Source organism: Gopherus flavomarginatus, chromosome 1 (assembly GCF_025201925.1).
Source record: "Gopherus flavomarginatus isolate rGopFla2 chromosome 1, rGopFla2.mat.asm, whole genome shotgun sequence".
Taxonomy (NCBI): Eukaryota; Metazoa; Chordata; order Testudines; family Testudinidae; genus Gopherus; species Gopherus flavomarginatus.
The window spans coordinates 99,208,017-99,225,817 of NC_066617.1; the positions used below are offsets into that span (position 1 = coordinate 99,208,017).

The 17,801-nt window shown below is 47.4% G+C and overlaps 1 protein-coding gene across 1 annotated transcript in view; it reads left to right on the forward strand.

Annotated features, from left to right (window-relative positions):
- The window catches only part of NPTXR (neuronal pentraxin receptor), a 44,575-nt gene that overhangs the window by 992 nt on the left and 25,782 nt on the right, over nt 1–17,801 (forward strand). Inside the window, exon 2 of the mRNA XM_050936063.1 lies at nt 1,843–2,684. Within this exon, the coding sequence (XP_050792020.1) occupies nt 1,843–2,684 (842 nt within the window). The remainder of the gene's footprint in view (nt 1–1,842; nt 2,685–17,801) is intronic.

Consider the following 17,801-nt stretch of genomic DNA (forward strand, 5'->3'; position numbering starts at 1 on the left):
CTGGGAAGGGGGCAGGGGATCCCTATTAAAGGCTAAGAGAGCTCAGGAGAGATGTGGGATGGGGTTAGCTCCTGTGAGTGGCCCTGGAGCAGAGAGAGGCAGGCAGAATGAAAGGCCATTAGGCCTCTCTGGATAACTGTTGATTAGCAAAATAACTTTGTCTTGTGTTTCTTTGTGATTTTTTGCTTGAATTAATAAACCGTGCCCTGAGGGAAGGGCCTGAAAGAGATCTGGACATGGTGCTGATTCCTTCCTGGGCTGGGGAGACAGGCCAACAGTTTACAGTAAAATAAAGCAAGGAGAGCCATCCAGTTGCTGACATCCAAAAGCTAGACCCGATCACACTCCTATACAGGTTCCAACACTCAAGCATACCAACACACACAGGGATACCCCTCTCCTGCATCCATGTGATGACAAGATACCACATGGATGGCTCCTCACATGGCACATCTACACTCATGCTGGCACCCACCCCCCAAAAGGACACGCAGACCCTCAGGCACCCACCAGATGGGGCTGGATCCACAGCCCATTGAAGCCAATGGGAGTCTTTCCACTGACATCACTGGGCTCTGGGTCAGGCACATAAACAACCTTGGCAGATTTTGATTTTTGGCCATATAATTTTGACTGAAAAGATCAAGGTTTATTTTAAAGCATTTTTAATTTTCATCAATTTAAATGTTCACAAATGCAGGAAATTGGGAGTGGGGTCAGATCATTATTTAATGACAGCTGATGCTGCAATTCAAAAAGTTAAAGCTTTATAAACTGTGAAAACACAATTTGTCCACATCATGTCCCCAAATACACAAAATAAATATCCTTGAATCAACAGATCAGACCTGTTTTTACTGTCAGTTTGCTAGTTCCTTTATAGAAAGCCCAATTCAAAAGTCTAAATCATTTAATAAGGTCTCAAGCAGCATTTTCTTACTTTGCCCATCTATACATTTTAATTATTATTTGATGGAAACGTTCTCATTGATTTATGCAGGTACAGTGAAATCAACATTTACCAATAAAAATCTAATCCTTCCAATCCTACCCATGGACATCCCCCAGACTCTTGAATACATGTTATGCTGAGAAGGCTTCCTGGGGGCCGATATGATTTTATTTCATTGTTTTTAGGTTACCGGTGTGCATGGCACTTCAGTAATATTGGCGAGAGTAGGAACATGTGTACTTCTGCTTTATAGAAGAAAGCTATTCGTTTTAGCCTCAGAGACACACAACAACCGCACTAATGTGTCTAATATTTTGAAACGCTCAACACCTCCCAGAAGATGAAACCTTTTCCTATTTGATATGGCAATAAAGAAAATAAGAGGGACTAGAACAAACCTCTTATGGGTTTTTGTTGGCAGCTCTTAGCTGTTGCTTTAAAATTATTCTTATTGTATGATTCCCCACCGCCACCCCCTTGTAGGGTTGCCAACCCTCCAGGACTGTCCCAGAGTCTCCAGGAATTAAAGATTAGTCTTTAATTTAAGATTATGCCCTGTGATGAAACCAACCAAAACTGGCAACCCTCCCCCCTCGCTTAAAGAAACGTGTTTAACAGCCCAGGCTAGGTGGGCTGCAGGGGGTGGTGTGGTGGATTCTGGGAGCGGGGCCCCAATCCGCGAAGTGGCAGCCCCTGTTTGCCCAGGGAGGGGGCTGTGCCAGCTCCCAGCTGGGTGGGGGGGGGGCGGGTCTGAGAGGCGTTTTGCTCCCCTGCTCGGCGGCAGCAGCAGCTCTAGGGCGGGTTCTCCTCACGCCCCTGGGCGGGAGAGGCAGCGCGCGCACGGCAGGCAGCCCCGGCAGCAGGCTGCGCGCCCCGCCCGGCGCCGACAGGGTGCGGGGAAGGGCGAGGAGGGACCCGCGGGGGCAGAGTCAGTGACGTGCCCACCAGCCGGAGACACTCGGCGCAGCGCTGGTTCCGGCGGCACAAGGCAGCCGGGGGCTCCTCAGGCAGCGCCCGCTCCGCCCGGCGCTCTCCCTCCGCCCGCCATCCCGCCTTGTTCTCTGCTGGCCGGGGCGGGGCCCCCCTCGCAGCTGCCACCCTGAAGTTTCTGGCCGTGCTCCTGGCCGCAGGGATGCTCGCGTTCCTCGGTGCAATCATCTGCATCATCGCGAGCGTCCACCCTGCGGCCAGCCCCGCCGGAGCTCTCCGGGGTGCTGACAATGACTCCAGCGCCGCCGCCGCCAAGGGGCCCGGCGCTCTCCACGGTGCTGGGCAGAGCTTCTCGGGCGGCCCGCAGGACTCCCTGCTGGAGCTGCTCTCCGCCAGCGCCCGGCCCCGCCAGCAGCAGCAGCAGCAGCAGCACCAGCCGCTCTTCAGCCGCTTCCTCTGCACGCCGCTGCCGGCCGAGTGCCCCTCCGACAGCCCCGCGCCGGGGGACGGCCCCGCGCCCGCCGAGGACCGCTTCTTCCTGCACGCCGCGGCCGAGCAGCTGAGGCAGACGGCGCTGCAGCAGAGGGACCAGATCCTGAGCGACCAGGAGACCATCCGCGAGCTGACGGGCAAGCTGAGCCAGTGCGAGAACGGGCTGGAGCTGAGCTTCCAGGACAGCGCCGCTCTCTGGGGCGGGCCCGGCAAAGACACCATGGGCGACCTGCCCTGGGACTCGCCTGCCATGGTCCAGGAGCTGGAGGATGCTGTCCGGTCGCTGAAAGACAGGATCGACAAGATAGAGGCAAGGCGTGAACCCCCTCCCATCCCATTCCCCCGCAGCCCGGCGATCTCCCCTGCCGATCTTCCCTCTTCCCACTTCTCCCCTTCCTCCCCACTCTGTGCCCCTGAGCCTTTCAGCTCCTACCCCTGAGCCTCTCCTTCCCCGCTTTGCACGGCCCTCTCCAGGGTTTTCCTAGATTGCCAGTGGCGGGGCGGGGGGCGGTTAGTGTATTTGAATACTTCATGTAATTAAATCAGAAATGTAATGTACTCTGGTAAATCAGACCCAGTCTGGCAAGCCCTGTCTGTTGGCTCTGGGAAGTGTGTGTGTGTGTAGGGTGGTGGTGGTGAAATGGGGACACAGTATAATGGATTGAATATATGTGTGTGTGTGGTGTGTGTGTGTGTGTGTGTGTTTGATTCCTTGCCACCTTTTCTCTAGTTTCTCCCTACTCTTTGATGTGAGATTTCCTATGGTAAATAGCTTTCACTGAAATAAAATAAGTAGCTCTCATAGAATCCACAGATGGAAATTATATGTATATACAGAGAGAGAGAAGAAATGGCTATTTCATGCCTTCCTCTCACACTTCCAGGTGCCCCACCAATGTCAGATTGTTCCCCACAGAATATTCACAACCTAGTTTTAATTGACTCTTAGGAGATGGGGCTTTCATCACTTCCCTTCAAAGACTCTTATGTAAAAGACCTTAGGACATTTTATAGGTATCCATTGAAACATTTTGTAGACATCTCTTCTCCATAAATGGGGATGTGTATCTCTTTCAACTCCACCCTCAAGTTTGTTTTGAATCCATGTCTCCATTCCCCACATATCAATACTATTAATTACTCAGGGCTAGAGCAGGCCACCAGCGCTCCCACAGAGTAGCATCTCACTCTGCCCATAGTCCTATTGGTGTGAGTGCGGGTAGTAGCATGGAGTTAGTCGGGCTAGATTCTGCTGCCTTCGCACATGATGAGTAGTTCCTTACTTATCAAGTTATGTCACTGATTGCAATGAGACTGCTTGTGGAGTAAGCCCTGTATTACTCACTGGGAGCAAGGTGGTAGAATATGCTACAAATTTATTACATTAATAACAATAATGAATATTGCTTACATAAGAAATAATGAATTATGAAAGTGAGGCCATGAACATTTTTGTTTACACTCAAGAAATGGCCCTGGGTCATTTTCTGCTTGCCTGCAGTGCTATTACTCTACCTGTCCCTCCTTTGGGGTCACTGCCCAGGTTTCAGTCTCCAGTCTGGTTACAAGTGGATGAAAGCGAGCCTTACTTAAAGACTTACAACAGCTGTTCCCTTTGGTGGGTAGGTGTGGGAGGGTCTGTGTGTGCAAACTGAATTCTCATTTTGTTAGTGGCAGATGGCAATCTCAGAGATGATATACACCTTTGCAAAGTGAGTTAAATGTCTCTTTTCTTTCTGGGATGCCCTCTGGCTAGATCTCGAGCTGAGAGATACTGATGGATTTGTGTATCTTCAAGAGCTGAAATCCTGGCCCCACTGAAGTCCATGACTTTGGTGAGGTCAGGATTTTACCAATCTGTGTAGCATGTCATCTGGGTACATTATGAGGAGACATGTTTCTTATAGCAAGTAAAGGGTTGCCACTCCCCTGTGGAATGAGCATGGGTTTGCCACTCAACCCAAGGATCTCCCAAGATCTGTACGGATCTCAGAAGATCTGCCAAAGGCCAGAGACATCTGTATAGAAACCTGGATGTTGTGACTGACTCCAGGGCCGACTGATCCCCCCATCTGGATCCCTGGCAAGGGATTCCCCACTCATTTCTATCTATGAATGAAAAGGGAGCTCTCAGCATGGGAGAGTGATGTGGGGAGAATGAAAATTTAACCCAAGCTGATATCAATGCCTGTCCGAACTCACCTCTCCACTCCAAGGTCTCTCAACCCCTGGAGGGCTCTTAGTGGATTGGGGGGGGGCAGGGGAAGAGTGTGCCATGAAGACAGTTCATCGTCTTCCACACGGGAAGGAGGAGAGCTATATGTCTGGGGAATCCTGTAAGCATAGAATCTAGAGATGGGTGGACAGGGATGATCTCTCTCCCAGAAACACCATCATCAGGGATAACTTTTTGCATGCAAAAAAACCAGAAAAGAAGAGAAACATACTTAGGCACATACAGTGTGAGAGAGAGTCTGATACACAAACAGAGAGAAAGAGCTAACATAACACATGTAGCCACTCAGATTATCCATGCAACAGATGGGCAGAAAAACACAAGAAGAGACAGAGACAAACAAAGACCCGGGGAGAGACAGATATGCAGGAAGATGGCTGGTGAGACAAAGAGAGAGGCAAGTGCACACACATAGGAAGAGACTATGAAACATGCATGGAATTACAGATCCACACAGATATGCAGAGTGAGGAGAACTAGTGAGCTCCTAGAGAGCAACACGCACACAGAGGAGAGAAAGAGGCACACATAGGAACAGAGGGAAAGACTGTCACATACACAGAGCGAGACAGACACACCAAGGGACAGAGACACACATGCAAGGAGACAAAGATCCATCTAGAGAGAGAGCCAGACACACCATACCCATAGAAACTCCCCAGAATGGAGGGACACATGGGCAGAGGGTCAGAAAAATGCAAAGACTGAGTGAGAGAAACACAAACACAACTAGACACACACACACAGGGGTAGAGAGGAAAAGTCTCTCTCTCTCTCTCACACACACACACACACACACACACACACACACACACACACACACACACAGAAACCCATAGAGAAGGACAGTACAACACACAGAAGCCCAGATGATGGGTGTACATTACATTTCATCTCATTGAGCATCATGAGATGACAAAGTGGATAATGTGATGCCTGTTAGTTTTACCATTATGTGCCATAACATAAGTCATAATTCTTTGCCTCCAAAAAACAGCTCTCCATTTCAGGAGATGGTGGGGTGTTGTATAATATATGAGCTATTTTGACCTGTTTTCTGTGAATTCAAATGGCAGTTGCAAGGGATGATCTAGACAGTATTTGGTCTTGCCATGAGGGCAGGGTACTGGACTTGATGGCCTCTCGAGGTCCCTTCCAGTCCTAGAATCTATGAATCTAAGAGGGGCAAGGTGAGGGGAGGTACTGTCATTGGGGGACCTTCCTTCTTCTGTTTCTTTATTTCTATTTGCACTGACATAGTAAAGAGGGAGAGACAGATATGTACACAGAGGGCCAAATTCTGCTCTCAGTTGCACCAGTGAAACTTGGATAGCTTCAGTGAGTTTACAAATGAAAGCAGCATTTGGCAGAGAGATACAACCATGTAAAAGTATCCACTTGATGATATGAGGTTAATATCAGTGCATCAAAGGATGGTGGCAAGTGGACCAAGAGTGTGCTCTGTATTGTATCTTCTGGGAGTCAAGACTGTTTATACTTTGCAATAAATTCTCAGCACCTCACAGACCCAGGCCAAGGGATCAAGCAATTGAGTAGATAGGATAGTATGTCACAGACAGGTTGGGATAAGGCTTCTTTGGTTCTAGCCTGAAAAACATGTCAGTTAGAACTTACTGTATGTGATGGTCCAACATAATATTAAACCCTAGAAGTCCGAAGTGGAGACAGTCTATTAGATTACATCTAATCTCCGTGCTGCAAGGCTGTCGCCTGTAGCGTACTATCCAGTTGTTTGTCTGGTGCAGTACAAAATGTCAGAAGCTATTGAGCTTCTCCACTTTCCCTTGGGGAGGCTATTCCACATTCTGAGATTTCACTGTTCCTAGAGAGCCCACACAATAGGCTTGCACTTGGTCACACCTAATTAGGGTAACCAGACGTCCTGTTTTTAAAGCGACAGTCCTGTATTTAAGCCCTCCTGCAGGTGTCCCAGCTTTTTCTTAAAAATGGGCAAATTGTCCTGTATTTTCTGTCTCCCCCCACCCCATCAGTACTGGCAGGTCCTGTTGCTGGCTGGATCTCTGTTTGTCAGCCGCCCACTTACCAGCACTGTGTGTTGGGGTCCAGTGGCTAACGATGGAGGTGGGTATGCAAAGCTAGTGGCGGGGCAAAGATGCAGCTCGTGGGGCCGGCTGCTCCCCCTGCTGGTCCATCAGCGCAGCCCCTGCTGCATGCCTGCTCTTGGCCGGCAGGGCCTGCTGCCCGTCCTGTTTCTGGCAGGCACTGGCTGTGCGCTGTGAGCTGCAGTGGCTAGTAAGTGCAGGTGGGCGCCATGCGGTGACTGGTTACATGTCACCTCTACTGCCAACCCATCGGCCCTTGACATGCTTCCCCTCTCACTGTCCTCTACCTGCTTTGCCCCTTCACCCTCCCAACCCTGCTGCTCCTCCATTTCCTTCCCAGCAGGACGCATCCCACTCTCAGCACTGTGTGGCGAACCAGCCCCTGATCAGAGCGTTCAGCTCACCAGCAGCCTGGCAAGCAGGCTCCTTCCTTCCCTCACTGCATCTGGCTGGGCCGACACCCTAAGAAAGCCCAAGACCCTCTGGCCCAGGACACCGGCCCCAAGAGGAGCCAAGCCCTGCATGTGCCAAAGCCCTGCACAGCTCTGGCACGGGGAAGCCTCTCTGCCCCTCAGCTAAACTCTGGATTGGCGGCAGGGGGAGGGGAAAAGCAATATCCAGCCCATTCATGCCCCGACCCTGCAGGCTCCACAGCAGCCCCCCAGGGAAGGGGCTTAGCATCCTCTTCACCCCCTCCCCATGCTCCCACACCCCAAGGAGCGCGGAACTGTTCTGTCCCCCCAGGCACCCTCCTCTGCTGAGCCATCTCTCTCTGGCGGGGTTCACTGAAGCCCCTGCAGTCAGGTTCCCTGGATCCTGGTGCACAATGCATCCTTAGGGCTTAACTCCTTCCTGCCCGCACTGTAGCCGGGGGACAAGAGGCGATGGCCAGCAGCAGCCTGGAGGTGTTAGCTGCCTTGACACTGTGCATGCAGGAAGGGACAAGCTGCTTCCAGCCACATGGGAGTGGGTGAGGGGAGAGAAGAGCTCTGCAGAGACACAGGCCAGATCACCCCTTCCCCACTCCTCACCCCGCCTGCTGCTGGAAGCAGCTCCCATCACTGCCTTCCTGCACAGTGTGGAAAGGCTGCTGCTGGCCACAGTCTGGTGTGAACCCTGGCAGAAATCTGGGGAGGGAGTCAGGTGACCCTGCATGCCCCTACCCCATCTGTTGCCTCGGGAAGACGTGATGCCAGGTACCAGGACAGGCAGGTCCAACCTGCGGGCCCAGCCAGGGATGGAGGGTGGAGAACACCAGGCAGGGAGGGTTGGGTCAGTTGGTCACCCCCTCCCTCCGTTTATGGGAGTGAGTGTAGGTCACCCCCATGTGTGTGGAGGGGTAAGGGGGTAGGGTTACGTATGTCACCCCTCCCCGTGTGAACCCTAAAGTCTTAAAGATAAAAAAGTAAATAAAAATAATCCAACTACGCAGTATTTCTTTTTAACAGAGGCTCAGTCAACTTGATGTTAATTTGAACATTTGTACAATTGATTGCCATTGAACTCTCTTGAATACAAGTAATTTTACCAGGTGTCCTGTATTCAGCACAGGGACATATGATCACCCTACACCTAATACAAGACAAAACATCCCATTATGAAGTAGAAAAATGATAGTCTCTCTTGACACAGCTTGATTAGTCAGCCTCTAAAATACTGCATTCAGTTTTTGGCACCTGATGCCAAGAAGAGGGCAGAGGAAGAGGAAGATGTCAGCAACTTGATGGAAGCAACTAAAATTATTGGTGATGGGAATAATTGACCAAAGAAGGAAGATTAAAAATGTTGAGTACATAACAGACCACAAGTATTTGAAAGGTGTTGCTTTTAAGGAGGGGGAGGAATTGTTCAGTGTGAGTGTCACTAGGAGCAATAGGATAGAATTGAGCAAAGGGTAAACATCACCTGAATCTTAAGAAACATTCCCTAAGAGCAAGATTTCTTAGTCTGTGGAACAGTCTCCCAAGGGAAGTAGTGGAAGCCCTAGAAAGTTGGCACTTTTAGATAGGATTGGACAAAGCACTAGAAAACAAACTGTGTGGGGAATGTTCTGCAGTAATTGGAGATGAGGGGGGTTGGCCTAATATGTCTCTTCGAATAGTGATTTCTATGTGTTTTCATCCGGATTGCGTCTCTGCACCTCAGCTTCCAGTTTTATTTGCTTTCTGCTAAGGATTTTTTTAAAGATAAAAATTCTGTGTGGGGGGGATAAAGTGGGGGGAAAGGGTCAGTTGGTGGGGATATGTCATGGCAGAAGTCTTTCTTTGGGACTGACAGTGCTCTTGGCACTGAATAAGGCATAGAAAAAGAGCTGTTCCCTGCCTTCAATAGACAGACAAAACCAAATGCACCGAGAGGCTCATACGAAGGTTCTGTCTTAGAGCATCTATCTGGTAACAAGCACATTAAGTGACAGTCTTTTTATTGATATGGGTTAACGGTTTGCAGGTTTTGCAAGAGAAGTGAGTTTTGGGAGGGATTTGAAAGAAGATTATTAATATAATCTGAATGCTGTTAGTGTGGCTGTCAGTCATAACAGGATTTATTGGCGCTTCATAAAACCCCTATTAAGTAGTTTCATTCTTAATTTTTTTTTTACGTGATTTAGCTGTGGTTAGACAAGCTGGCTTGATAATCCTGGAGGCTGGAATCCCCTATCCCCAAAGAACAGGGGCACAACTGACAGAAGCAGTAACACTTCCCAGGCACACCACCCTCAGCAACTGTGCAACCCGCTCGCTCTGGAGAGACCCCTACCAGCTGACGGTATCCTTGGGCCTTTCAGTCCCCAGCCCTCCTGCTGAGACTGCAGATGGAAAAGGGGAGAACAGCATCAGTTGTGTTGGATTTGTTTGTGGAATGTGGACACCTGTCCACTAGGGAATGGAATGGGTTACCTAACCCATTTCACATAGGCTATCAGACAGCAGTCGTCAGATGGGAACAACTCTTCCGGCACTACCAACCTCAGACTAAATTCAGACTGATTCCTAGAGATAAAAGCTTCTATAACCAATTCCTTAATCCCTCTAGCCATTCAGTCTGCCAAGCGACTCTTCCTTTCTTCTTCCTGTGCAGTATGTTTTTCTCATTTTCTCACGTTCTCTCCATGTCTCTGTAGACGCACACACACTTATGCATGGACATATATTTTTGGCTTGCAAAGCCAGTGATGCCAGAGGCACTAGTTAATTTATTTTAATTTCAGCCCCAAACTTAAGAGAGAACAATTGACCTTAACCCAATTTGCTGCTTTCAGTCTGTGGAGCCTTCTCCACTCCTACACCCATCTGAGATGGGTAAAGGAGGAAGGGAAACGGACAGGCCAATCCAGAGTTTTATAAGGGAACTAATCCTTATTAAACCACAATACTATTCTACACTAATCACCCAGTAATTGCCATGTCATTGTTTTTAAACTGTGATGTTTTGGCCCATTACATAAATTACTAGCGTACCTTTGTCTAAAGGAATCTGCTATGGAGAGAAACAGGAATGTCCATCCCATTTCAGTTCATTTGCAAACCAGAGACATTGGACCTCTTATCAGGAAAAAAAGTTCCTAAGTGGAAAAAGCCTATTATGTCACATCTGGTCCACTTTCCGCCCCCACCTCCACTGTATGGTGGTTCTCTACAGTATGTCCCTTGTGGCTTTGTCTTGGTGAGTTTTTAGTGACTTCAGCAGCAGGGCTTTCTACCTCTTCCCCTGGGAGACTGGTGCGCAGTCTAACAATCCTCTCTGATAGGAATGGTTTCTTCTCATTCATATGGAGCGAGTGTACTGAGGCAGTGCCCAGCCCCAGGCTGTAGAGTGGCTGTAGAAAGGCTGTGCTCAGGCTAATGCAGTCCTAAAGCTGCAGTAGCATCTGTGGCCATCTGTTATAAACAGATAGCTAAGGGTTAATGTCTCTTACACCTGGAAAGAAGTAACCTGAAACCCCTGACCAGAAGTAACCTGAAACACCTGACCAGAGGACCAATCAGGAAACAAGACTTTTTCAAATCTGGGTGGAGGGAAGTTTGTGTGTGGGTCCTTTGTTCTTTGTCTGGTATCTGTCCCTCTCGGCTATGGGAAGGATTTTTCTATTTCCTGCTTTTTAATCTTTTGTTTTCAAGTTGTAAGTACAAATATAGTAAGGCAGAAAGGTTTCTATTGTTTTCTTTTGTAGGCCGCCTCTCTTTCTCTTTCTCTTAGTTCCATCTCTTTTTGTTTTATTTCCAGTTGTCGCCTGTGTTCAGCTTCTTTGAATTGTTCTTCTGCCTCCCTTTTTTCCTTGGAAGTCATGGTTCCTGTTTTCTTGTGTTGGGGTGCCCTCCGGTGTTTCTTGTCTGAACTGCAGGCTCTGTTGCCTCCTGGGGTCTGCCTAGCAACAGTGCCTTTTTCCCTTTCTTCCTCTAGCTAATCTTTTCAATGTAAAGTAAACCAGAAAAACCACTTTATTTGCATGTGTATAGTGCTGGTATTTGACTCCTAATGGGAGTGCTATTGTGTGACAAAAGACCCGTAATAGTCCCTTAATGGTTCCTTGCTTAATATGCAAGCTAAAAACTGCCAGAGAGAGCAGAAAAAAAATTCTCTCTGGTTCCTTTTAAATCCAAACCGTTCCTCTCTGCTTAAAAGCCCCTAGCAGAGAAAAGAAAAATATAATATTCCTACTGGCTTCTGGATTCTATCTATCCCACCCCTGCCACCATATCATAACCTAGTCCCAGATTTGGACCTTAGCGTCCAAAATATGGGGGTTAGCATGAAAACCTCCAAGCTTAGTTACCAGCTTGGACCTGGTAAAGCTGCCACCACCCAAAAAATTAGAGTGTTTTGGGGCACTGTGGTCCCCTCAAACCTTCCCTGGGGACCCCAAGACCCAAATCCCTTGAGTCTCACAACAAAGGGAAATAAACCTTTTCCCTTCCCCCCCCCAGGTGTTCCTGGAGAGATACACAGAAACAAGCTCCGTGAATCTAAACAGAGGGATTTCGCCCTCCCCGTTTCCAGCCTTGGAAAACAGAAGTACCAAGAGCTAATCTCTCTTCCCCCCTCACCCAGAGGGAATGCAAAGTCAGGCTAGTAAATCTAACACACACAGATTTCCCCCTGACTTCTTCCTCCCACCAATTCCTTGGTGAGCACAGACTCAATTCCCTGGAGTTCCCCACTAAAGAAAAACTCCAACAGGTCTTAAAAAGAAAGCTTTATGTAAAAAGAAAGAAAAATACATAAAAATGGTCTCTCTGTATCAAGGTGACAAATACAGGGTCAATTGCTTAAAAGAAATATGAATAAACAGCCTTATTCAAAAAGAATACAATTTAAAACACTCCAGCAACTATACCCATGTAAATACAAAAGAAAACAATAGAAACCTTACTGCCTTACTATATTTGTACTTACAACTTGGAAACAGAAGATTAGAAAGCAGGAAATAGAAAAATCCTTCCCATAGCCGAGAGGGACAGATACCAGACAAAGAACAAAGGACCCACACACAAACTTCCCTCCACCCAGATTTGAAAAAGTCTTGTTTCCTGATTGGTCCTCTGGTCAGGTGTTTCAGGTTACTTCTGGTCAGGGGTTTCAGGTTACTTCTTTCCAGGTGTAAGAGACATTAACCCTTAGCTATCTGTTTATGACACGCCCCCCAAATTGCAGACAGTGGGGAAGCTCACTGGCGGCGATTTCCTCCTAGAACTTTAAAATAAACAGATTAATACAACACATGCACCTTTACATATACCACTAAGTATATAACTAACAGACTTCTACATTTTAAGAACACTTTTTAACTACTGGATTTTGGGAAACTCTCACGGGAGAGTGCATCAGCTACTTTGTTAGAAGCTCCTGAGATGTGCTGAATTTCAAAATCAAAATATTGGAGAGCTAAACTCCAACGAAGAAGTTTCTTGTTGTTCCCCTTGGCAGTATGAAGCCACTTTAGTGTAGCATGGTCAGTTTGTAGCTGGAACCGCCGTCCCCAAACGTATGGGCATAGCTTTTCCAGGGCGTACACAATGGCATAGCATTCCTTTTCACTGACTGACCAGAGACTTTCCCTCTCAGACAGTTTCTTGCTGAGAAACACGACAGGATGGAAGTTGTGATCTGTTGCTTCCTGCATGAGAACTGCTTCTATACCACGCTCAGATGCATCCGTGGTTACTAGGAATGGCTTGTTAAAGTCCGGGGCCCTGAGCACAGAGTCAGACATGAGCGTTGCCTTAAGTTGGGTAAAGGCCTTTTGACACTCATCAGTCCACTTAACTGCATTTGGCTGGGTGTTTTTGGTCAGGTCGGTCAGTGGGGCAGCAATTTGGCTGTAGTGTGGTACAAATCGCCTGTAGTACCCGGCCAAGCCTAAGAAGGATTGGACCTGTTTGTTTGACTTTGGGACAGGCCACTTTTGGATAGCATCCACCTTGGCCTGTAGGGGGTTTATGGTTCCTTGACCCACCTGGTGCCCCAGGTAAGTTACGCTGTTTTGGCCTATTTGACACTTTTTGGCCTTAATAGTTAGTGCGGTCTGCCTGATGCTCTGAAAGACCTTTTCCAGGTGTAGTAGGTGTTCGGGCCAGGAGTCCGAAAAAATGGCCACATCATCGAGGTAGGCAACTGCATATTCTCCCAGTTCTGCTAGTAGATCATCTACCAGCCTCTGGAAGGTGGCGGGTGCATTTCGTAGCCCGAAAGGAAGGACATTAAATTAATACACCCCCGCATGGGTGACGAATGCTGACCTCTCCTTGGCAGGTTCATGTAGCGGTACTTGCCAGTACCCCTTGGTTAAGTCTATTATAAAGATGAACTGGGCACGTCCCAACTTCTCCAATAGCTCATTTGTGCGTGGCATTGGATATTTGTCCGGATGAGAAAAATCCTTCCCATAGCCGAGAGGGACAGATACCAGACAAAGAACAAAGGACCCACACACAAACTTCCCTCCACCCAGATTTGAAAAAGTCTTGTTTCCTGATTGGTCCTCTGGTCAGGTGTTTCAGGTTACTTCTGGTCAGGGGTTTCAGGTTACTTCTTTCCAGGTGTAAGAGACATTAACCCTTAGCTATCTGTTTATGACACCATCTCCATAGGGGAGAGGAGGAAGTGAGGGTTGCGGGGGGGATTCCATGTAGGAGCAGAATCTCTTTTGCTATGTGAACGTACAGTGCCTAGCAAAATGGAGCCCTCATCTCAGCTGGAGCCTCTAGGTCCTACTGTAATAACAAGAATTCTCCAGCCCCATTTTTTCCGCAAACCACTTCAATCTCACCTGCCCCCTGCATGCCAGTTTGCATGGGTCCCAACAAAGCTGAGCTCCCTTTATGGACCTCTGCTACACCCCCTTGCACAGTGGAACCACAGTGGTGTTGATTCCAGAGGAGTCTTTGCAAAGACAGGAGAAGGACTGGTACCATGGCTTTCAAACTGATGCAATCTAGATTGAGAGGTTTCCCATGAGCATACGGGGCATTCGTCCTTGGTCTTGTCCTCTTTATCTTAGCAGTTAAGGTGAACTTATTGGAGGGAGGAGATAGGAGAGGGGAGATTGTAACAAAAGCAGTGGGAACAGATTTTGTAATGCATTAGCTAAATGATCTCCTTATATAAATGAAAGTGCATTTGCTTAACAATGAATAAAAACCAATCAAGTCCCAGATTCACAGACTCACAGATTGCCAAGGTGTTGGCTTCTCCCCCACCCCCACTCCAGACGTTGACATTTAACATGACTAATATTAACTGGCAAATTTCAATATTTTTGTTGGTTTGGCAGCACAAAAGCATAGCAAAGCCCCTGCTGCCCACCCCCTTGCTGCCTTCGCTATGGCAGATGGGAAGCGCCGAGCTCAATGAACAGCTTTTCAGAATTCGTTCCGTACATTCCCTCCTCCCAAAAGGTCAGTGGTAAATAACATCAGTGCAGCAGTTACAGCTTTGAAGTAATTTGGTTTGAGAGGAAAGGTGCTAGATTGGCAGGCCTGGAAACTGAAATCCCCATCACAGGCACAACTCAGCCAGCGGCATTGAAAATTTCCAGCTCACTGATGTATCTCAATGCTGACTCTAGGAGAAGCCTTTAGGTTTGATGTGGGGAGTTCAGTCTCTATGGCCCTGTCAATCCTGGGCCTCTCTGGTGAGCTAGGCAATTAGCCCATGATGGGATGATGGCTTTGTGCTGTGGAAATCTGTCCCACTAGGAACGGGATTGAAACACCCTTCAGCTAATTCTGCGGAAGCCACTGAACACATGTCAGGAGGTATTTATTTCCTGGTCCACTGGCCTGGGACCAGACTGGAACTGCTGACCTGGAGGTGAAAGGCTGCGTGAACCATTCACCATCCAATCGTTTGGCAAATACATTTTTGTCTCTTCCCACAAAGAGTGAGGCTAATATGATCGTTCCAGGGAGAGCTGTAAATTATGTCCTCGTACTCCAGAAACCTCCTGACTTACATCCCACCTGGGTCAAGCAGAGTCCTTATAGGAATGGCCAGACAGATCCCACTAGTCAATCCCAGCTGCTCCTTACCCTCTCCTAGGAGATGAGCTAATCCTGAGGAGCCTGTCCAAAAATCATGCTCCTTGCTGACAACCCCAGGCATAAGCCAAGTTTTGAGGTGCAGGGGCCCTTGCTGGCACCTTCCAACCTAGCACAAACCTTCCCATCTGCCTGACCCCACCAACTCTACATGAAAGGTGATCTAAAGCAGAACCCTCTCTAACACTCCCAGGGACAAGCACATTCATCCAAAACCCCGACCAGCTTCTGAAGCCCTCTCTCCTTGCAGTGCCAAACTGACCCTCTCACAGCTTCTGAAATCTTCCCTCCCCATCCTCCAGAGACAAACCCTCTCCCAGCTGCCCAAAACCTTACTCTCTGCTCCACAGTGACAGTTTCCACTGTCTCCTGCCCAGTTGCCAAGCCCTTCCCACCCACCCCAATTTCTGTTGCTTTCTGAAATTGTTTGGGGCTCCGCAGGTCTAATTTTGCACTTGATGTTCTCTGCTAGGGAAATGGGATGAAATTCCTACTGTCCCTTTCAGTCAGCACACAAGAAAAGTGGTGACAAGTGAATGCTCTGTGTGCAGGCAGGTTATGCTGGCTCATCGTCCCATATGCTGACAGTGCCAGAGCCAACACTGCAATCTTGTTCTCCTCAGAGCGAATACAAGAGCATCTTTGTGGCCCATCCAGGAATCAGTGGAGTTAGGGGAGGGAGGGAGAGGAACAGATAAACTGAGATAGAGAGATCAATACAAAAAGAGAGAGAAAAGGCAGGGGAGAGAGACAAAAATAATTAGAGAATGTGGTATGAAGGGAGCTAGGGAAAGAGAGAAAAGTTTCAGAGAGAAATGGAGGAAGCTGCCAGAAGAAAGAAAAGATGTTACAGAGAAAGAAGGAAAAGGAAAAAAAGGCAGTCAGAGGGAACGAGGAAAAAAAAAACAGATTTTAATTGATCAGTGTAGGGAAGATTGTCATGATAATAACAGTGATAAGAGCTAGTTCTCTTTTCTATTAACAGATGGAGCTGAACATGAAAACAGGGACATGGCATTTAAATCCAGAGCTAGAACAATCAAAGGATGTAGCAGACAGTATCTCTGCAGCCTTTGTAATAGGCAAGCATCCTAAATGGATTAGAAAAGCCCTCAAAATCCACAGCAACAGTAATAGTAAATAAATAAATAAATAAGAGCTAAAACCAACAGGGAGCACAAGTAAATAACCCCACCAAAACAAAGTAGGGCACCCCACACACCCACTTGATCATAAACTATTCCTCTCATGGACATGTAAATGACTCATTCAGCTTTCCCTCCTTTCCATCCATCCCCCTTCCCTGCTGTTCCTTTCCTCAGCTTTCTCTTTTCCTTTCTGTGTCTTTATCAATGTATCATTTTGCCCCCACAAAAAGCACCATGTGCCCAATAGGGAGTATCTAGAAGTAATGGCACAAAATTGAGCAAAGGGAAAATGTGACTGGAGATCAGGAAATGTGTTCCTAACAGTGAGAACTTCAAAGCCTGTAGAATAATCTCCCAAGGAAAGTGGTGGGAGCCCTGTTGTTTGGGACAATTAAAGCTAGAATGGAAATACCACCAGGGAATAGATTTTAGAAGACAATCCTGCATTGGCTGGTGGCAGGGGGTGGAACTAGATAGCATAATAGATCTCTTTCATCTTTAATGCTTACAATTCTATGACTGTAATTGCAATTAAAGCATCTTTTGCCCTGAAGGAGGCCAGGATAGAGAAGTACTCAGTAGGCAGTTGACTAAAGAGAGAATTTACCCCCCTCTAACCATCACCTCTTTGCTGATGGAGCATTTTCTTGTTAATTCATCTGTATTCTAAAAGTATGTTCTATGCCTCATTTTACTCACAGTGGGGATGTTTTTTCCCTTGATAGAATAACACGAGAAGTGATGTAGTTTGTGATGTTTTTTAAAATGATTATTATTCAAAAAGAGGTTCCGTTATCACTGGCTTAGCTAAAAAAGCCTAGCAGAAGCAGCTGATCTTCTCCCACCTACCAGGTTGCTAGGAAGTCCATCTCTCTGCATGAGTCTTTGCCTGACAGTCCTGGAATTGTTGCTCTATTATTAATTCTATTTTTATTATTAATGCAAAGAAGATGAGAAAGACATGTTCACCAGTAGCCCTCACTGCTTTTTCTCAGGAAATAGATTGTGTGGAATATGTCTTCCTGATCCTAGACCATCCCAGTTCACCATTCCAAAGAAAGGAGACATACCCAACACACTGAAGGGCAGGATTCCATCCTGATTTCTGATCTGAGAGGAGACAGATCTTTGACCGAGCAGGACAAGGCATAGCAAAGACCTAGTGGTTGGAGAATGAAGTCAGACAAATTTAGACTAGAAATAAGGTCCACATTTTTAACAGTGAGGATAATTAACCAATGAATAAATTACCGAGGAATGTGATGGATTCTCCATCACTTGAAGTCTTTAAATCAACACTGGATATCTCTCTCAAATGGAAGTTATGAGCTTGATTCAGGAATTACTGGGTGAGGTTCTCTGGCTTGTGTTTTGCAGGAGGTCATGCTATTTGACCATGAAGGTTCCTCCTGGCCTTAAACT